Raw genomic sequence first — 22,280 nt, forward strand, 5'->3', positions numbered from 1 at the left:
GGCTCCGCTCCGTACACCTCGTACACACGTGGCTCCGCTCCGTACACCTCGTACACACACGGCTCCGCTCCGTACACCTCGTACACACACGGCTCTGCTACATCCACACTGTAAACCCCTCCTGACCCCACACATAAACTTCCCCTCATCCAGCACCATGACAACCAGCACAGCAGAGTCCTGCATACACTGAGGCCCTGATCATGTGACCCCTGACTCCTCCCCTCCTGTGACCTCATCACAGGTCCTGTGCGCACAGAGCAGCCGTAGAAATCTCAGGCCACGGTGGTCTCCCCCAACTTCTGCTCTTTCTCCTTCTTTTCTTGCAGGGGCCGCAGTGGATTTCATCCTGGATCCATAGATCCGAGTAGAGGAGCGATGTTCCTTCAGTCTGAGGGGAATTGATGGTGAGATTTGTCCAGCGGCCACTGTACCGAGTAAATCCCACCAGGACTGTAGCAGGTAAAGACCCCAATATCCACCGGTGTCCCTTCTAATGGGGGAAAGTACCAAAGAAAACCATCCTATCCGGAGAAATAAACCCCGTACATGGAGACATCGGCCTCAGATATCTCCTGTCTTGTTCTTACCGACAATCTCCTATAAAAGCCTCAAACTTCTGTGTGTGACTCAGAGCTGAGATCTAACGTGATAGAAGATTCCAGTGCGGGGAAGACGGGAAACCTCCATATAGAGGCCGGTGGGGATGGAGTCAGTGACCGACTCTGGACAGATCTGTTCCTAGAGCCGCAGTAGGAGATGGAGATGTCGTCCTCATCATGAAGTCGTTATTTCTCCTGTCACGTGTAATGAATATCTCCTGCAGTATTACTAATGCCGATTCCAGGGTCGGGAAATGAGGCGAGAATTAGCGTTATGGAAGATGAGTCTATGAGGAACGTATTCAGCTGCCGACTCCGAGGGGGAAACTGCTTGTTGTCTGTGGCCGAAATATATAGGTTTTATTAGTAGATGGAAAGAAGGAAACTAAATACTGTAAAATAATAAATCTCCTCATATGTTTCCCTTATTATCCCCAGTAATTGTATTATTACACAGGATTCTTATGATGTTACATCGGCTCATCTTCTTCTCATTCAGGTCTCTACAATATCGGATCCTCTCAGTGAAGATCTTCTATATAAGAGAATTTCCTGATTTACCCATCAAGGATGGATATGGACAGAGACAAGATGGCGGAGAGGATATTACACCTCACCCTAGAGATCCTCTTCCGGCTTACTGGAGAGGTGAGAGATTCTGATGACGTCACATTACATCATTCTTATCTATGGGAATAACAGATGGACAGAACTGGAGAGGTGAGGACTCTGGAAATGTCTGTAGTGAGATTTATTAATGTGTCTCTCCATAACCAGGATTACACAGTGGTGAAGAAGACCTCTAGTGAGCGCTGTCAGGACCCTGTGTCTGAGGGATGGGGAAGACCCCTGAGCCCAATCACGGGGCCTCCACCTCGCCCCCTGATCCATGAGGACATCAATGACCAGAAGATCCTAGAACTCACCTACAAGATGATTGAGCTTCTGACTGGAGAGGTGATACCGCTGGGAATGCTGGGACATTATACAGTAACGCTATGAAGGGATCGGGGGATGACGGTATCATTGTATGTGTCAGGTTCCTATAAGGTGTCAGGATGTCGCCGTCTATTTCTCCATGGAGGAGTGGGAGTATTTAGAAGGACACAGAGATCTGTACAAGGACGTCAAGATGGAGTCTCCTCAGCCCCTCACATCACCAGGTAATAGACAGGACTAAATACGACCTATAATTATCTGTATGTAAGGAATGAATTCAGTCCCTGTATGTGTTTCCTCCAGATCTATCCAGTAAGAGGACAACACCAGAGAGATGTCCCCGTCCTCTTCTTCCACAGGACTGTAAACAAGAAGATCCCAATGTTCCTCAGGATCATCAGGTAGATGGAGAGAAGGTGTCATGAGATCTCCCTTAGGCCGATTTCACACTTCCGTTTATTTCTGGTCCTGGAAAAAACAATACCGGGGATATCAGTGTCTGTGTGTGTAATACTTGTGGCACACGTGTGGCAACCGTGTACCGCCTCAGTACCACACAGACGGCCGTCAGGGAAGAAGCACTACTGTAAGCACTGTTCCCCGGTGTCGGGTGCTGAAGACGGCTCTCATCGTTCTCCCCTGCTCTGCCGGCGATCGTCAGGAGCAGAAGAGAATGATGAGTTATATTAAAGTCTGAACGATGACAGCAGGTGGGGGCTTTTGGGACTCTTACTCCCATCATCCGTCACTTGCTGCCTCTAATAACAGTGACAGCAGGAGCGGATGATCGGGGTATTCCTCAGCCGCCACTTGCGATATAATGAAATAAATGAATGAAAAACCCGGTGTGGGTTCCCCCCTATTTTCTTGAACCAACCAGGCAAAACTCACAGCTGGGGGCTGCAACCCTCAGCTGTCAGCTTCAGCAAGGCTGGTTATCAAGAATAGAGGGTGTGGAGATCTGAGGTTGTGGGTTATAAAATTCACCTAGGCAGGTTAACGATGCGACCCATTTTTTCATTCCATACATCCATGGTTGTGCAGCAAATCCAGGTGGATGGCCAACATACAATGTCCTCAGTCCACAAGTTCCCAATCTGAGATCGGTAGTTCCACTGGCTCCATACCAGGCGATGCCCACTGTCTGCCAACTTTTGGTTGGCCCACAGATGTTGCATCTCCAGCTGCTATAGTATGCAGTCACAGCCTATGTTCCTCCAGACGATGGATATCCAGACCGTAGCTCATGGATACCCCTCCAGCCAACAATCTACAAAGCTCCATAGATCATCCATCCATTCCAGCTTGGATCCTCTTCCATCGAAATCCCTCCAACAACTGCCTGATTCAACACGATGTCTTTTTCTCCCGCCCCTTAAACATTTTCCTTTAGCTCACAGAACAAGGCATATTCCATCAGCTGGGACTGTGTGAGACCTCCCATGGTGATGGCTCCCCTGAGTACTATCCCCAACCACACAATGGGCCTAGGTTTGGGAGTACAATGGGAGCGAGACCTTCATACAAATGAGATTGATAGTCTGTCCTTAGGTTTACATAAACTCTAGCCTGCTCATCTTCCTCTGCTGACTGCCACTGAATAGACACATTGATTCCTGAGCATGAACTGCTGAGCAAGAAAATCACTAATAAAACAGCAAGAAAATCACTAATAAAACAGAGCAAGAAAATCACTAATAAAACACATCAAGCAAATTAACTATTAAAGTACAATAATATTGATGTAACCGGTGCTCTGTGCTGGAAATAGTCTTTAAGCCAAAACCAGGAGTGGAACAATTAGAGGAAAAGTATAATAGAAACATATGCACCACTTCTGCATTTATCACCCACTCCTGGTTTTGGCTTACAAATACTGATGTAAAATACTGACCAAATACTGCTAGTGTGACTGCAGCCTTAAGGTACCTTCATACATAACGATATCGTTGCAACGTCACGCTTTTTGTGACGTAGCAATGATCCAGCTAACGATCTCCTTATAGTGTGACAGCGACCAACGATCAGGCCCCTGCTGGGAGATCGTTGGTCGTAGGTAATGATCAGGACCTTTATTTGGTCGCTGATCACCCGCTGTCATCGATGGATCGGCGTGTGTGACGCCGATCCAGCGATGTGTTCACTTGTAACCAGGGTAAATATCAGGTTACTAAGCGCAGGGCCGCGCTTAGTAACCCGACATTTACCCTGGTTACCATTGTAAAAGTAAAAAAAAACCCAAACACTACATGCTCACCTTCTGATGTCTGTCACGTCCCCCGCCAGCGGCTTCCTTGCACTGAATGTGTCAGCGCCGGCCGGCTGTAAAGCAGAGCACAGCGGGGATGTGACAGACATCAGAAGGTGAGTATGTAGTGTTTTTTTTTTTTACTTTAACAATGGTAACCAGGGTAAATATCGGGTTACTAAGCGCGGCCCTGCACTTAGTAACCCGATGTTTACCCTGGTTACCCGGGTGCTGCAGGGGGACTTCGGCATCGTTGAAGACAGTTTCAACGATGCCGAAGTCGTTCCCCTGATCGTTGGTCGCTGGAGAGCTGTCTGTGTGACAGCTCCCCAGCGACCAGACAACGACTTACCAATGATCACGGCCAGGTCATATCGCTGGTCGTGATCGTTGGTAAGTCGTTTAGTGTAACGGTACCCTTAGAGCGGTGGACTCTGCTCTACTTTAATTTGTCCGATAGTCTTCAGTAAGCGGCCATATCCTCACACTGCGGTCCCCATGCTATGTTTGTTTTTTAATATTTTAATAAGTAATTTAACAAAAACGGCATGGGGTCCCCCGCATTTTTGGCAACCTACCTCGCTAAAGCTCACAGCTGGGGGCTGGTATTTTCATGCTGGTAAGGGGCCATTGATTTAGGCCCCCTCCAGCCTAAAAAACAGCAGCCCACAGCTGCCCAGAAAAGGCGCATCTATTAGATGCGCCAATTATGGTGCTTTGCCTGGGTCTTCCCACTTGCCCTGTAGCAGTGGCAATTGGGGTTAATATTTGTGGGGTTAATGTCACCTTTATATTGTCAGGTGACATGAAGCCCATGGCTTAGTAATGGAGAAGTGTCTATAAGACACCCAGGGCCGCCATCAGGGCACTACTGCCCTGACTGGCGTATGGAGCCCAGTGGGCAGAGGGGGCCCCGTCTCATCTGCCCATCGGGCCCGGCCCCGGGCCCCGAGACGCAGGTTCTATTACTTTGTGGGCCTGTCTGGGCCCGCAAGGCAATAGTTAAAGCCGCCAGCCAATGGAGGCTGGCAGCTGACGTCAGCGTGCACATCGCCTGCGTATGACGTCATTGTCATTCGCCGGTGAGTCCGCGCTGAAATGTCTGGGATGGACGTCGGTGCTGGAGCCTGGCCAGGTAAGAAGAAAGGTGTTTTTTTTTTTTTCTGAATGCGGCAGATTGGAGACACGGGGCAGGATGAAGACAACACAGGGGGCAGAAAGAAAACACGGGGCAGAAAGAGAACACAGGGGGCAGTATGAAAACAACACGGGGCAGAATGAAAACAACAGGGGGCAGAATGAAAACACGGGGCAGAATGAAAACACGGGGCAGAATGAAGACAACACGGGGCAGAATGAAAACAACGGGGCAGAATGAAAACAACTGGGCCGAATGAAAACACGGGGTAGAATGAAAACGGGGCAGGAATGGAAGCAACATGGGGCAGGAATGGAAATAACACAGGGGGGCAGAATGAAAACACAGGGAGAAGGAATGGAAATCTCACAGGGGAAGAATGTGGGACACGGGGCAGGATGTGAGACGGGGGCAGGATGTGAGGCACAGGGGGGCAGGATGTGAGACATGGGGGCAGAATGTGAGAGACGGGGGCAGGATGTAGACAGATGGGGCAGGATCATGGTGCAGGATGGATACGATGGAGACAGATGGGGCAGGATCATGGTGACAGATGGGGCAGGATCATGGGGACAGATGGAGCAGGATCATGGGGACAGATGGAGCAGGATCATGGGGACAGATGGGGCAGAATCATGGGGACAGATGGAGCAGGATCATGGGGACAGATGGGGCAGGATCATGGCGACAGATGGGGCAGGATCATGGCGACAGATGGGGCAGGATCATGGCGACAGATGGGGCAGGATCATGGCGACAGATGGGGCAGGATCATGGCGACAGATGGGGCAGGATCATGGCGACAGATGGGGCAGGATCATGGCGACAGATGGGGCAGGATCATGGCGACAGATGGGGCAGGATCATGGCGACAGATGGGGCAGGATCATGGCGACAGATGGGGCAGGATCATGGCGACAGATGGGGCAGGATCATGGCGACAGATGGGGCAGGATCATGGCGACAGATGGGGCAGGATCATGGCGACAGATGGGGCAGGATCATGGCGACAGATGGGGCAGGATCATGGCGACAGATGGGGCAGGATCATGGCGACAGATGGGGCAGGATCATGGCGACAGATGGGGCAGGATCATGGGGACAGTTGGGGCAGAATCATGGGGACAGATGGGGCAGGATCATGGGAACAGATGGTGCAGGATCATGGGAACAGATGGTGCAGGATCATGGGACAGATGGGGCAGGATGGGTACTCATGAGGGCAGAATGGGAAAACATATGGCTGGAGCCAGGAATGAGATACATGGGGCCAGGCTGAGGGATATTATTACCTTAGGGGCTAATTAAGGGATATTATTACTGCAGTGATGTATTTATTTTATTTTTTGAGTATACTGTTTTAAATGGGGGGGGGCGGGGGCCGTCCTGTTACTGTGCAGAGCGACACTATGATAAGTAAAATTAAGTAGTGTGTTCTGCAAGCAGAGCTCTAGATAACTGTTATTTCCTGCAGAGACGACTCCTGGCTGGAAGTAGTGATGGTGGTCTTTGCTGGATTAAGATGAAAAGGGAAGCTGAAGAAATACACCTAGAGACGTCACTGGTGAGTCAGTGTGTTACCTGTACACTGAGACTATACACTGTATACTATATACAGTGGTCCTGTGTACAATGTCACCAGTGATCACTGTATTACTTTTACACTGACACTATATACAGAGCTCCTGTGTATAATGTCACCGGTGATCACTGTATTACCTGTACACAGACACTGCATACATAGTACAGATCTCCTGTGTATGAAGGCCCTTTTGGTGATAGTATTGCGTTTTTTTTTCTTAATGATCAGTATTTTAATATTCAGTCACCATGTAGTGGTAATATGTTGTCCGGTCATGGTGTAGCGGTATTTGTTCCCTGTATGTGATATTATTCGTCACCATGTGGTGGTAATATGTGGTCTGGTCATGGTGTGGCGGTATTTGTTCCTTGTATGTGGTATAGGTCTCTGTGGTGCTAATATGTGGTCTGGTCATGGTGTGGCAGTATTAGTTCCTTGTATCTGGTATTATTCGGTCACTGTGGTGGTAATATGTGATCTGGACATGGTGTGGCAGTATTAGTTCCTTGTATGTGGTATTACAGGTCACTGGTGGTAATATGTGATCTGGTCATGGTGCAGTGTATTTGTCCCTTGTATATGATATTATTGGTCATATTAAAAATTGAAAAATAAATATAATATACCTAAATTGTATTGAATATTTTAACAAATTTTTAATAGGTTAGCGTAGAGTAGAGCTCGGCCAAAAGAGTCTGCCTTGTTGTGGTGGCAGATTAGAAAAATATTTTGGCTAAAACAAAAGCTGCTGGCTATGTATGTGATCTGGTGATGGGAACTGTTAATGTGTGATTGGTGAGAAGTGGAGTTTTTTCAAGAGAGAGCGGTGGGACTTTGGACAGTTTGAGGGGTGGAAGCGGGGCTGGGGTGGAGTCTGGGCGGAGTCTCAAAGGGGCCCCGAAAATTTTGCCAGTATGGGGCCCCGAAGTATGTAAATAAAGATACAGCCAGAATAAAATCCATTAATTGAAAAAATGACAGAGTCCTTTATTAATCTCAATTAAACCATAGTTACTGCATCATCTAATTCCACCGAAGCCCTCGATCTATAATAAAAGTGAAATAAAAAAACAACAATATACCATACCTGCCCCTCGTTCTGTGCCACGCTGTAATCCATGTCTGGGGGATAAATAGTTTTCAAGCTGGACGTTGCCAAGATGCGATCGTCCAGGCTGAAAACCACTGGTGAATGAGCTGCTGCGAGCGCAGCCTCAGTGACAAGCGGTGACATCATCACTGGCATTTTCCCACGTCCTGAGGTCACCGCAGTTCAGCCCGGCCTCGATTATGTCACCGATGGTAAATGATGCTGCGCTCTCATCAGCTCATTCACCAGTGGTTCTCAGCCTGGACGGTCGCATCTTGGCACCATCCAGGTTGAAAACTAATTATCCCCCAGACATGGATTACGGCATGAGACAGAATGACAGCCAGGTATGGTATATTATTGTTTTGTTATTTTATTTTTATTACAGGAGATCGAGGGCTTTGGTGGAATTAGTCGAGGTCATAAGTATGGTTTAATTGAGAATATTAAAGTAGTCATTTTTTCAATTAAAGGACTTTATTGTGGCTGTGTCTTTATTTACCATATAACTATAGAATTAGTAATGGAGAGATGTCTTAGACACTTCTCCATTACTAAACTGTGGGCTTGATGTCACCTGACAATACAAAGATGAAATCAACCCCACAAATATTAACCCCTCTTGCCACCGCTACAGGGCAAGTGGGAAGAGTCGGACAAAGCGCCAAAATTGGCGCATCTAATAGATGCACCTTTTCTAGGCAGCTGCAGGCTGCTGTTTTTAGGCTGGGGGTCAATATCCATGACCCCATACCAGCCTGAGAATACTAGTCCCCAGCTGTGAGCTTTAGCAAAGCTGGTTGTCAAAAATGGGGGGGACCCCACGCCATTTTTTAAAATGATTTGTTTAAATAAATATAAAAATATCGTGGGTACCCCTCTATTCTTGATAACCAACCTTGCTGAATCTGACAGCTGGAGGTTGCAGCCCCCAGCTGTGAGTTTTGCGTGGTTGGGTCAAGAAAATAGGGGGAACCCACACCGGGTTTTTCATTCATTTATTTCGATATATTGCAGGTGGCGGGTGAGGAATACCCCTATCATCTGCTCCTGCTTTCACTGATATTAGCGGCAGCAGGTGTCAGATGATGGGAGTAATAGTCCCCAAAGCCACCACCTGCTGTCATCTTTCGGACTTAAATATAACTCTCATCATTCTCCTCTGCTCACGCCGACCTCCGGCAGAGCAGGGGAGAATGATGAGAGCCGTCTTCAGCACCTGCCGAGGGGAAACAGCGCTTACTGTAGCGCTTCTTCCCCGGTGCTGATGCGTGTCACATGGAGGACATCAATGTGTGTTCTCCATTTGCACATGTGCAGTACGTTTTGCCCTCCATGCTGACAGTGAAATAACGGACATGTCTACGTGTGGGTCACACAGACACATGGTCCATGGAAACACGGTGACGTGCACAGACCCATTCATTCCGGTACGTGTGAAAACTGTCACCTCACGTTCTGGAGACGTGTGAAAGAGGCTTTATGATGTGGTAGTTCACTCACATGGCGGCACACAAAGGTAGGAAAAATGGGAACACCGTCTCTTTAATGTAAGGCAGCATAAACCAACTTGTGGGGAAAACAAACAGCCTTTTTGGCTAAAACAGGAATGAAACAACAAAAGAAAACAAAATGCTGCAGCACAGTCCATATGTTGCCGGTGGCCCCCCGCTCTGGAGCAGGACAGGTTCAGTCTGTACTCGATGAGCCACAAAGCCTCTGGAGTCCTCTCTCCAGGCTAGCTGAGCCCAGACTGCCTGTAGAGTTTGGTTATTTCACCCCAAGCCTGTAACTTCCCCATCATGTGATTGATCACATGATCATGACCTCATGCAGGTCCTGGCAGGTCTGCCAGGGGAGATAAAGTGGACCTTCTCCCACCCGCTCTGTGAAGGTCCACATAAAACCAGCCCTGTTTATGCAACTTAACCCTCACAACACGTAGTGTGCTGGAGAAAAAATGCTCTGGTTTCACATCACTGACGCAGTTAAGCGCAGTGACACATATCTCCCTTCTGTCACCTTACCAGTGACTCTGTCACAATGTGTAGATGGCTGTGAACTTCATGTGTTCAGTGTTACTTTCTCCACCAGTATTATATGTTTTATGCTTGTGTAATGAGAACGGTGGAGATGGCAGGATTAGAGCTGATCATAGATGGGACTTCTCCATCTGTCTGTGACTTTTACAATATTTGTTTCAGGGTGAAGATCTGACCCATAGTAATATTACAGAGACATATGTGAGGGGTGATGAGCGGTGTAAAGAGGAGATTCCTACATATGACTACCCAGGTGAGTAGTGACCACTAAATGCAGAGAAGTCACAGATTCTTCTCAGTCACCGGCTGTGGCTGCTTTATCGGTGGTGTAGTCCGGCCGTATCACAATCGTGTGATCACCATTTTGCCTCTAGACCACAACATTCTCCTCCACCCAAAACTGTCCAAGTGGCTTTGGGCATTGAAAGCCCTTTTCTATAGAACGTATAGCCTGGAGGATCCAACTACCCCCTGAGATTAGAAGACTCTGACCGTTACCTGCACAGATCTGTAAACTACAAAGCCAAATGTCAGCGTACGTAAATGTGCTGACAAGTTAGAAAAATATTATGATGAGCCTTTTAGAGAAAACGGAGGGTAATGATTAGAGATGAGCGGTGTTCGAGTCGTTCGACGAACCCGAACAATTTGCTTAAAATTCGGCTGTTCGAGTTTCTGTTCGATAACTGTTCGTTCACCAAAAGCCTAGCTTGATTTGCACATTAAAACTGTTTATCATTGTTAATGGTGTATAGTGGGCGGGGGGGTTAGATAGATCTGTGCTGAAATAACGCCGATCTCCTTTTTTTTTTATCTTTCCCGCATTTACAGAGGGGCGGTGCAGTCTCTCAGCCTATCAGCAGTGCACACACACACAGCAATGTGCATGTGATGCACACAAGCAAGGGCATGTGTCATTGGCTGTGTATGTCACATGTCCTTGCCCTATAAGGACCAGCCATTTGCCCCGTCGCCACCATTTCCTCCTTGCTGCAGCTTAGTGTTAGACGGCACCGCTGCTGCTGTGGGCACTACAGAGTATAAGAGTGTTTTTTTGGAGCGAATTGTCAGAGAGATAGGTTTAGGGAGTTGGGAGGAATTGGGACTAGTTGTAATATCAGCCCTTTTCAGGGTAGGCTACAGCAGTTCATAGCACTGTTTACCAGGCAGGTCTGAGCCAGTGCTGTGCAAGTGTTTTTCACAGCATTTGGTGTAATCTAGCTCAGCCAATCCTTTTGGGCTAGTAGCATTGTCTGATAGTCATCTGAGTAGCCTGCCTGTGAAGCTAGCTACACCGCCTGTGTATCTCAATTTTTACTGCATCTAACCCAGTAAATCGTTTTGGGGTTTTGGGCTTAGTAGCAGAGTCTGCACGTCAGCAGAGTAGCCCGCCTGTGAAGCTAACTACACCGCCTGTGTATCTCTATTTTCACTGCATCTAATCCAGTTAATAGTTCTGGGCCTAGGAGCAGTGTCTGCACTGTCCGACGGGCCCTGGTGCAATACGTTATGACGTATAGCCTGGGCCAATGAGCTCAAGAGGTGGGTCAAATCACGCTGCAGGAGTGGTCTCATATCAGGGACCTATGCACCCTACTGCACAGTTTTGAAATAGCAACAAAGATGTTTAGTGCTGACGATGCCATTATCAGCATGACCATTCCGGTGATTTACATGCTGGAGCACACCTTACACAGTGTTCGGAGTCAGGTGGTGGAACAAGAGGAGGAGGAGGAACAGGAGGAGTCGTATGCGGAAGGGATAATACCTCCAAGGTCAAGAAGGTTGGCAGCACCAAGGCGGCTGGCATTGGAGGCTGGGGGAGAGGGATTACCGAGGGCGTATGGTAGCAGCCAAACTGTTGAGGAAGGTTCAGGAGGCGAGGAAGAAGTGGAGGACGAACTGGCGCTGGGCATGGAAGACTCATCAGATGAGGGAGACCTTGATCAAATTTCTGTTGTGCGTGGTTGGGGGGAGAGGGCAGACGAAGGAAGCATGATTCTCACCTCGCCACCACCAAGACAACAAGGACTTGGTCCTCCTGGATGCGCAAGACACATGAGTGCCTTCTTGCTGCACTACCTGCAACATGACCCTCGGATTGTCAGAATCCGAAGTAATGCCGACTACTGGGTTGCCAAACTCTTAGATCCCCGGTACAAAAGCTAATTTGGCAAAATAATTCCTGCCATAGAAAGGGATTCACGCATGCAGGAGTATCAGCAGAGACTGTTACAGAATCTAACATCTGCTTTTCCACAAAACACCAGTGGTGCACGTAGTCAATCTCTGAGTTCTAACTTGCCAACCGTGGGACTATCGAGTCATCACTCTAACCGTAACAGTAACATCGTATCTGGTGGTAACAGCAACTTTTTCCAATCGTTTCAAGATTTTTTTAGACCATCCTTTGCAAGGCCACAGGAGACAAGAAGTCTGACGCACAGCCAACGCCTAGAGAGGATGGTACAAGAGTATCTCCAAGTTAACATCGATGCCATGACTGTGGAACTGGACCCTTGCTCATTTTGGGCTTCCAATCTTGAAAAATGCCTGAGCTCGCCACTCACGCCTTGGAGATCTTGTCGTGCCCCGCAGCCAGCGTTCTCTCTGAACGTGTGTTCAGCGCTGCTGGTGGTGTGCTGAGAGATAAGCGCACGCGGCTGTCCAGTGACAATGTAGACAGACTAACATTCATCAAGATGAACAAATCCTGGATCCGCAAGGACTTTTCTACCCCTGTGTCATCTTGGGGAGACTAAAAGCTTGATGATTTTTGAAAAGCACATCACCAACCGTTTTAAAAAACTCTGGCGAAATTGATGCCACTTAAGTGGTGTCTGTGACCGAATTTTTTGAAACAATGGAGGCTCTTTTATTTAGTCCCCTTGCTGAGTTTTACATGACTTTGCTATCGTCCATTCCAGGTGGGTGGGGTCGTCTGCAGAGTTGTTTACTCATACTATGGCCTGGGATTCAGAGGTCTGCTCCAAAGCTTCAGTGTCTGCTAGTCAGCAGAGTAACCCAGCCACCCACCGCCTGTTTACCTAAGTACTATTTTTAACAGCATCTGGCCCAGGAAATCCTTTTGGGCCAAGTAGAATTTGGTGCTACTCAGCAGCGTACCCCACCCATGAAGCAAGCTACACCGCCTGTTTACCTAACTACTATTTTGTAACGGCATCTAGCCCGGGAAATCCTTTTGGGCCTAGTAGAATTTAGTGCTACTCAGTAGCGTACCCCACCCATGAAGCAAGCTACACCGCCTGTTTACCTAACTACTATTTTGTAACCGCATCTAGCCCAGGAAATCCTTTTGGGCCTAGTAGAATTTAGTGCTACTCAGCAGCGTACCCCACCCATGAAGCAAGCTACACCGCCTTCTTTCTTTCTCAATCTAACCCCTCGGCTCTGGGGTGTCCACTCTCCCTCCAGCTCTCTCCTTCTCACAGGTGGACTACCGCGTGTTTTCACACTGTGGCGAATCTTTTGGGCCCAGGCAAAAGAAGTCGTTGAGGTAATGGATAATATGTGCCGACTTACAAACGTCCATGACGACACATTCGAGGAAGCAACTAAACGCCTCAAATAGTGAGCAGGATATGGAGCACCCCATGGGCAAACAGCGATCTATTTAGTATGCTCCTTCACAGAAGCAGCCCAATGGGAGGACACCATTCGGAGGCACAGGTAGTAACCGGAACGCCCCCTGAATGTCTGTTTTGGGCATTAGGGTGCCCATTACCAACTTCTAGACCCGCCTGATTGCCTCGTCAAAGGAGATGCAGTACATAGTACTGTACTTGGTTCTGCGTCGATGTTGTCGTTTACTGACCTGCCCCTTGGATATGACAAATGGTGGATTAAGTCTGAATGTATTGGGTTCATTTTTTGGCACAACTCCCAACGGGGGTACCACTACGTCTACTAAGGAAAGTGTTCTGAATGGACCCGCCGCCATTCTACCTAAAGATATTTATTTTTTTATTTTTTTTGTCAAGACGTCTGGGTGTTGGTAGAGTGAGTTTAAATTTTTACTCCAGCCTTTCTTGATTTTAGAAGGGTATGACATGGCTATATCTGTGTCTCCTCCTCCTTTTACTCCTCCGCCTCTTTTCTTTTCGCATGACTATATATAGTTGTGACTTTTCCATGTGTTTGTTGTGTCTTCTGAGCAGTTTGTCAGCTTTTGGACAACTTTAAGGTGTTTTCCATGTGTTTGTATGTGTTTGTGTTTGCCTGCCATTGGTTTTAATGGGGTTCGACGAACAGTTCGTCGAACACGTCCCTGTTCGACGAACCGAACCGAACACTAGGGAGGTGGCTCATCTCTAGTAATGATGCTGTTGGCTTCCAAAATCCGTGATATGGGAGGAAGGAAAAAATCAGGGCTTTGAAAAGCTCTGCCAAGTGCTGAGCCATAAAGTTGGGTATCAAAACAAATAAACGTTAAAAAAAAGCAACAGACTTTTCATTTTAATATTCTACCCATTTCCGATGTGAACCAGCTCCTTCCTCAGGCATATACAAATGATACATTGTGGATGTTTTATATCCTCCAGAACGGCGTCACTGATCCAATTGCTTAATTCGTTAATTAAACCGCGCCTATGGTGCAGTTTTTTGTGTTAAAACCTTTCTTTGTATACAAAACAATACAAATAGATGTAAAATGCATATTGGATGCACAATAAAATCCATATAAAGAAAAATATATGTACATGGAAAATCCTCCTTTTTAAGTGTGGATAGTTTAAAAATCCAATAGGATTCCCTATTCACAAGTCTTTGGGACCTATTAGACACACGTTCTGATATTTGTTCTAATATATTGAGTCTTAATCTGGTGGGATCTCGTTCATATTCTAAAATGAAATGTCTAAACAGACTGTGACAGATTACACCTTTCCTAATATTATGTCTATGGCTGGTCATCCTATTATGGATCACTTGGGTCATTTTTAGATCCCTGATATTGGATGAATCCACCTTCTTCCCTTCTGTGCTGCTGAATGTGCTCATATGGTCCCTACAAGACGAGGTCCAGTCTTTCTGAGCAAACTTCGCTTTTATGATTGACAACATTAAATGTGCAGTGAGGCCAAGTGTGAATTTCTGTACAATAACAGCCATTTGGTAAATTCAAAAAAGTTCATTTTTTTTCTCATTAATGTACACTCTGCACCCCATATTGACTGAAAAAAACAGGAATGTAGTAATTTTTGCAAATCTATTAAAAAAGAAAAACTGAAATATCACATGGTCATAAGTATTCAGACCCTTTGCTCAGTATTGAGTAGAAGCACCTTTAGAGCTAGTACAGCCATGAGTCTTCTTGGGAATGATGCAACAAGTTTTTCACATCTGGATTTGGGGGATCCTCTGCCATTTTTCATTTGCAGATCCTCTCCAGTTCCGTCAGGTTGGATGGTTAATGTTGGTGGACAGCCATTTTCAGGTCTCTCCAGAGATGCTCAATTTGGTTTAGGTCAGGGCTCTGGCTGGGCCAGTCAAGAATGGTCACAGAGTTGTTGTGATACCACTCCTTTGTGTGCTTAGTGTCATTGTCTTGTTGGAAGGTGAACCTTCGGCCAAGTCTGAGGTCCAGAGCACTCTGAAAGTGGTTTTCATCCAGGATATCTCTGTACTTGGCCGCATTCATGTTTCCTTCAATCACAACCAGTCATCCTGTCCATGCAGCTGAAAAACACCCCTATAACATGATGCGGCCACCATCATGTTTCACTGTTGGGATTGTATTGGGCAGGTGATGAGCAGTGCCTGGTTTTCTCCACACATACCGCTTAGAATTTTCACTAAAAAGGTCCATCTTTGTCTCATCAGACCAGAGAATCTTATTTCTCATAGTCTGAGAGTCCTTCATGTGTTTATTTTTTAGCAAACTCTATGCGGGCTTTCATATGTCTTGCACTGAAGAGAGGCTTCCGGGCCACTGTGCCATAAAGGCCCGACTGGTGGAGGTTGACTTTCTCCCATCTGCCTACTGCATCTGTGGAGCTCAGCCACACTGATCTTGGGGTTCTTCTTTACCTCTCTTACCAAGGCTCTTCTCCCACGATTGCACAATTTGGCGGACAGCCAGGTCTAGGAAGACTTGTGATGGTCCCAAACTTCTTCCATTTAAAGATTATGGAGGCCACTGTGCTCTTAGGAACCTTGAGTACTGCAGAGACGAGCTGGATTTCTTCCATAAATTATGGCAGCCGTGGTTGGATAGGATTAATTTATGGTATACTAGTATATAGTATTATAGAGTGCAACTTATGGTAAACTGGAACTCTGTTTGATATTGTCAACTATGGACGAATTATTGTTTGCTCCTGATATGGTCTCCATCGGGGGGTTAATTTACTGTAAAACATAAAATGAGTATGAACATGTGATCTTTTGTAAATCTTGTTATGGTTAATACAAATTTATCTGATTAAAAAGGTGTGGTGCTTTCCAATTGGCTAAAACAGGGAGCAGATTACTGCAGCTGACAGCCCACACACCCATACTGCCAGACTGGATGGTACTACATATGCCAGGCACCCTAATCTTAGTGGCTGGGAAGAGCCTGCACCGCCAAGAGCTTCTTGTTCCAACCCCACCTCTGATACCAGCGTCACCTGCAGAATTAGTAAGCCACGTCTGGTGTCCGAAGCAGACATTGCAGGAGCAGATACCAGAGGAGATGGGATGCACTATTTGCAGAATCCCTAATATGACAAAATTGCAGAAAACCAGATCAGATGAAATCCCTATAAAGTGACTCCATTTTGTAAATTATAACCCTCAATAAATTAATCTATAGGAATAGTGACTATTTTGACTGCACTGCAGTTTCCAGATATTCGCACGCGCAGTGGATGTTGGAGAGTGAAAATTGCAAATATCCCAAGTTATTACCCAACACATAGTGCCCAGATTGTGCTCCAGGAGATACACATGCCGTAAAATAAGTGGTTTCTTCTCACTATAGTAATGCCAAAAGCATGGATGCTTAATGTGGTTTTGAGCACAGTCTAGTAAACTGTAAACTGTCATTGTCTTGGTGAAAAATGTAATCATTTTGCATAACTTGCCATTTTTGCAGACCGTTTAAGTAGAAATGTTCAAAAATATAGAATTCAAGGATATTTTATTCTAAAATAATTGGTTTTATTCTTGGCAGATGACCGTACCAGGAGATCAGCAGGACAGCTGACATCTTCAATGTTTAAATCAGATAATCTTGAGATCCCACAGGATACAATTGAAGGGAATGCTATTACTCCAAATATACCATCATCCCTTCACAGCAAAGATCTGTCATCTGATCATTTGGAACAGGTCCTGTCTTCTGATTCATTGCCTAGTACTAATGAAAATCAAAGTCACAAAAAAAGCATTAAAACTCGAACTGCTCCTAAAGCAATGAAGACATTTTCATTTTCAGAATATGGAAATAGTTTTCCCCTAGAAAAGTCATTTCTCAAACAACAAAAACTTCACAAAGCAGACAATAGATTTTCTTGTTCCAAGTGTGGGAGATGTTTTAACCAGAAATCAGATTTTGTCAGTCACCAGAGCATTCACACAGGGAAGAAGCCATTTTCATGTTCAGAATGTGGGAAATATTTTAACTACAAAGCGAATCTTGTTAGGCACCAGAAAACCCACACAGGGGAGAAGCCTTTTTCCTGTTCAGAATGTGGGAAATGTTTTAACTACAAAGCGAATCTTGTTAGGCACCAGAAAACCCACACAGGGGAGAAGCCTTTTTCCTGTTCAGAATGTGGGAAATGTTTTAACAGGAAAGCGAATCTTGATAGCCACCAGAAAACCCACACAGGGGAGAAGCCTTTTTCCTGCTCAGAATGTGGGAAATGTTTTAACCACATAGCGAATCTTGTTAGCCACCAGAAAACCCACACAGGGGAGAAGCCTTTTTCATGTTCAGAATGTGGGAAATATTTTACCCAGAAATCGAATCTTGTTAGCCACCAGAAAACCCACACAGGGGAGAAGCCTTTTTCCTGTTCAGAATGTGGGAAATGTTTTAACCAGAAATCGAGTCTTGTTAGCCACCAGAAAACCCACACAGGGGAGAAGCCTTTTTCCTGTTCAGAATGTGGGAAATGTTTTAACCACAAATTGAATCTTGTTAGCCACCAGAAAACCCACACAGGGGAGAAGCCTTTTTCCTGTTCAGAATGTGGGAAATATTTTAACCAGAAATCGAATCTTGTTAGCCACCAGAAAACCCACACAGGGGAGAAGCCTTTTTCCTGTTCAGAATGTGGGAAATGTTTTCTAGCTAAATCATTTCTTGTCAGACATCATAGATCTCACACAGGTGAGAAGCCTTTTTCCTGTTCAGAATGTGGGAAATGTTTTAACCACAAAGCGAATCTTGTTAGCCACCAGAAAACCCACACAGGGGAGAAGCCTTTTTCCTGTTCAGAATGTGGGAAATGTTTTAACTACAAAGCGAATCTTGTTAGCCACCAGAAAACCCACACAGGGGAGAAGCCTTTTTCCTGTTCAGAATGTGGGAAATATTTTAACCAGAAATCGAGTCTTGTTAGCCACCAGAAAACCCACACAGGGGAGAAGCCTTTTTCCTGTTCAGAATGTGGGAAATGTTTTAACCAGAAATCGAGTCTTGTTAGCCACCAGAAAACCCACACAGGGGAGAAGCCTTTTTCCTGTTCAGAATGTGGGAAATGTTTTAACCAGAAATCGAGTCTTGTTAGACACCAGAAAACCCACACAGGGGAGAAGCCTTTTTCCTGTTCAGAATGTGGGAAATGTTTTAACCAGAAATCGAATCTTGTTAGCCACCAGAAAACCCACACAGGGGAGAAGCCTTTTTCATAATGTGGGAAATGTTTTGTGAAGAAACCATCTCTTTCTAGCCACCAAAGAATTCACACAGGGGAGAAGCATTTTTTAAGTTCGTAATTGTTTTTACATAGTCACATACAAGTGCTTCTAACTAAATTAGAATATTATCAAAAAGTTATTTTATTTCAGTTCTTCAATGCAAAAAATTAAACTCTTTTATTAGTCATTACAGAATGATCTATGAAAAACGCAAGAAAGAGGCCAATATAGCATTTGCACACCACCAACAATAAAGTGTTATTGGTAACATGAATAAAAACAATTAAAAACATCCAAAAATGACTCCCTCCGTGTCCATACTCCTGAAACTACCACATGTAACAGCAGACTTATCATGTAATGGTGGAGTATACATCAAACGCAAGACAAAATAGCATTATAATATGTATACAATATTGGTAGTTGTAAGCAAATAAGCCACCTGGTGCTCAGAGAAGTGCCCACAAGTAGTAAAGCTATACCTGCATTGTATCAGCTGCCTCACTCAATAAACAACCTAATAAGGGCTCAGCAATACTGCGATCCTCACATGTCATATGGCCCCCCAAAAACAATGTATGAAGGTGCCACAAGTGGGGCCAGACAATTGCCCCAGGAAAGGTACAAGAAAATGTAATCTCCAGATCACACACGGACATCACCTGGAATGCGGTGATGAGGACCATGCTGAGACAACCAGATGATGTTCAGGGCATAAGTGACTCAAATAATCCAGAAGGATGGAATAAAGCTGAGCGCCCAAGGAGTAGGCTGTAACGGAGGGAGGGCCCAACGCGTGTCGCTGTTCCTAAGACAGCTTCGTCAGGGGAAGTGGCCATAGACTGACCAATAAAGCTTATAAATACCTGGTGTGATGAGAATCAATCTGAACCGGTGTGTGGCTGATCAAGTTCGGGAATGGAAGCGCAGGAAGTGACGCATGAGAGAGGACAAGGAGGCGTGCCTGTAGTAATGAACTGCGCAGGCGCCGGTCAAAAGGCCGGCGGACTGCGAGAGAACCGAGGATCGAGGACCAAGAGAGGAAAGGCTGCTAGGGCGCATGCGCGGCTCCCGGGAGCAGGTGATATGGCAGCCATAAATGCATAACTGTCAAAACACCAGGAGAAAAAAGGCTATTGGGATAAGAGTGCCTATATCTAGATGGACCACAGAAGGACATAGGAGAAATAACATGCGCTGAAACCGGGTTGTTAAGAAAAAAATGCCTAGATTGTGTAAAAAGCAGTCGGCTGGCTGTCTAGGATCTGAAAGGAAACTTGATAATTAATCACAATGTTCAATATACATAGATATAAGATAATTAATGTCAATATACAATCTGAAACCCACATCATATAGACATAAGATTTCGCACATACCCCAATTTGCACCCAGTCCCATACATAAAGTCCTCCAATATTAAAAGTGGTCCTTATCCAAGTTAGGTTGATTAGTCATGCGCATCCAGGTGAAACAGAAATAATCATATTTCTTCCACTGTTCATATCCAGGGCACTCATCATCACGAAGGCCGAAAGGGAGATAGGAAGATACATTTTCATACGCCAATATAAATGGACATAGAAGGATGTGGTCCTGCACGTTGTAATCCAGCGAGGTATATGCACAATTCTCACTAGACAAGGTCCGGCTGTCTGTCCGCAAAAAGGAAGTCATCCCAAGAATCCTGTAAAGAGGAGATCCTCGTTAATTCCATGAGGTGCCATAGAGTGGAGCAGGTAAATCCAGTGGGATTCTACCTGTAACAGTTTCTTGTGCAATGATCCACCCCTACCAGAAGCCCTTAAATGTTCCAATCCAACCACCCTTGTATTAATGTAGCTCCCAAAATGATGAGTCAAATAATGGGATGCCACCGTGGTGAGAGTCTTACCTTTCTGCCTGTCAATTTCCGCAGTATTGATCGTGGAGAAATGCTTTTGGATCCTCCGGCGTAGCTCTTGTGAGGTCTGGCCTACATAAATACGGGGGCAAGGACAGATGATGGCGTATATAACAGAGGTTTTGCAATTAATATAAAATTTTAATCTGTGCGGCACCTGATCAGTAGGATTAATAAAGGAATCACGAGTGAGATGCATGTATTGACATACAGTGCAATTACCACATGGGAATGAACCTCTGGGGACAATTCCACGATTGAGTCTACATATGGGTCTGGTGTAGTGGCTCCTCGTAAGTATGTCCCTAAAGTTGGGAGCCCTTCTGGCGGTCACCAAGGGTTGTGGGCTAACTACTTGTGCTGTTTGCAAGTCCGTAGTCAAAATTCTCCAATGGTTATTCAGGATATTCCTTACCTGAGTCCACTGAGTATGATATCCTGTAATAAAGCGCGCAAAGTTGTCCGCTTTTTTCTTTGTGGAGACCAATAAGGCATCTTGTGACTGTGACCTTGCTTTCTGGTATACCCGAGAAATGCATTTCTTGGGATAATTCCTCTTTCTGAGTCTTTCTGTGAGGTCGTGGGCTTCTCTCCGAAAGTCTTCATCATTAGTACAGTTCCGTCTCACCCTAAGGAATTGGCCCTTGGGAATTCCATCTTTTGTATGTCTAGGGTAAAAACTGCGATATTCCAACAAACAATTCACCGCTGTAGATTTACGATAAAGGGAAGCAGACAGTATGCCGTCCTGACATTTGACCTGTAGATCTAGAAAACAAACTGCAACAGAGGAAAATTGGTGAGTCAAAAAAATATTGAAAGGATTCTGGTTAAGAAAGTCCAGCAATTCCAGACATTCCTCTGGGGAATCTGACCAAATAAAGAAAATATCGTCTATGAACCGCAAACAATATCGTACCTTGTTGGTGAACAGGCTGGAAACATAGACGACCGTGGACTCCCACCACCCTAAAAAAGGATTTGCAAAAGCTGGGGCGCAGCGCGCCCCCATGGCCTCGCCTGATGTCTGTAGAAAAAAGGACCTATCAAATATGAAGAAATTGTGTCTCAAAACAAAATTAAGTAAGTCAATAATGAAAGAGTCATGCACTCTGTCAGAATTTGACTGTTGGTCAAGAAAGAATGTGACCGCCCACAAACCGTCATCATGGTTAATGTTTGAATAAAGAGTTTCTACATCACAAGTGACCATTAGGGTACCGTCACACATTGAAATTTCCATCGCTACGACGTTACGATTCGTGACGTTCTAACGATATCGTTACGATATCGCAGTGTCTGACACGCAGCAGCGATCAGGGATCCTGCTGAGAATCGTACGTCGTAGCAGATCGTATGGAACTTTCTTTCGTCGCTTGATCACCCGCTGACATCGCTGGATCGTTGTGTGTGACAGCGATCCAGCGATGTCTTCGCTTGTAACCAGGGTAAACATCGGGTAACTAAGCGCAGGGCCGCGCTTAGTAACCCGATGTTTACCCTGGTTACAAGCGTAAACGTAAAAAAACAAACCGTACATACTCACCCGTCGGTGTCCTTCAGGTCCCTTGCCGTCTGCTTCCTGCTCTGAGTGCCGGCCGGAAAGTGAGAGCAGATCACAGCGGTGCTGCGATCTGCTCTCACTGTACGGCTGCACTCAGAGCAGGAAGCAGACGGCAAGGGACCTGAAGGACACCGACGGGTGAGTATGTACGGTTTGTTTTTTTACGTTTACGCTTGTAACCAGGGTAAACATCGGGTTACTAAGCGCGGCCCTGCGCTTAGTTACCCGATGTTTACCCTGGTTACCCGGGGACTTCGGCATCGCTCCAGCGCCGTGATTGCAACGTGTGACCGCAGTCTAC

The 22,280-nt window shown here is 45.9% G+C and overlaps 1 protein-coding gene across 1 annotated transcript; it reads left to right on the top strand.

The window, feature by feature from the left end:
* The first annotated feature begins 253 nt into the window (after nucleotides 1–253).
* LOC143766629 (uncharacterized) lies at nucleotides 254–20,834 on the top strand. Its single transcript, XM_077254434.1, has 7 exons — nucleotides 254–462; nucleotides 1,102–1,250; nucleotides 1,380–1,559; nucleotides 1,642–1,765; nucleotides 1,845–1,942; nucleotides 9,804–9,894; nucleotides 16,819–20,834. The coding sequence occupies exons 2-7, from the start codon at nucleotides 1,173–1,175 to the stop codon at nucleotides 18,504–18,506; spliced, it is 2,259 nt and encodes a 752-aa protein (XP_077110549.1). The 5' UTR covers nucleotides 254–462; nucleotides 1,102–1,172; the 3' UTR covers nucleotides 18,507–20,834.
* The last annotated feature ends 1,446 nt before the right edge of the window (nucleotides 20,835–22,280 follow it).

This window comes from Ranitomeya variabilis, chromosome 4, assembly GCF_051348905.1.
Source record: "Ranitomeya variabilis isolate aRanVar5 chromosome 4, aRanVar5.hap1, whole genome shotgun sequence".
In the NCBI taxonomy this organism is placed as follows: domain Eukaryota; kingdom Metazoa; phylum Chordata; class Amphibia; order Anura; family Dendrobatidae; genus Ranitomeya; species Ranitomeya variabilis.

Excerpts from the sequence above, each read along its gene's own strand:
- LOC143766629 (XM_077254434.1), top strand. The coding sequence starts at position 1,173 with ATGGATATGGACAGAGACAAGATGGCGGAGAGGATATTACACCTCACC. Across the intron at positions 1,560-1,641 it reads TTGAGCTTCTGACTGGAGAG|GTTCCTATAAGGTGTCAGGA; the intron begins GTGATACCGCTG and ends TGTATGTGTCAG. Across the intron at positions 1,766-1,844 it reads TCAGCCCCTCACATCACCAG|ATCTATCCAGTAAGAGGACA; the intron begins GTAATAGACAGG and ends TGTTTCCTCCAG.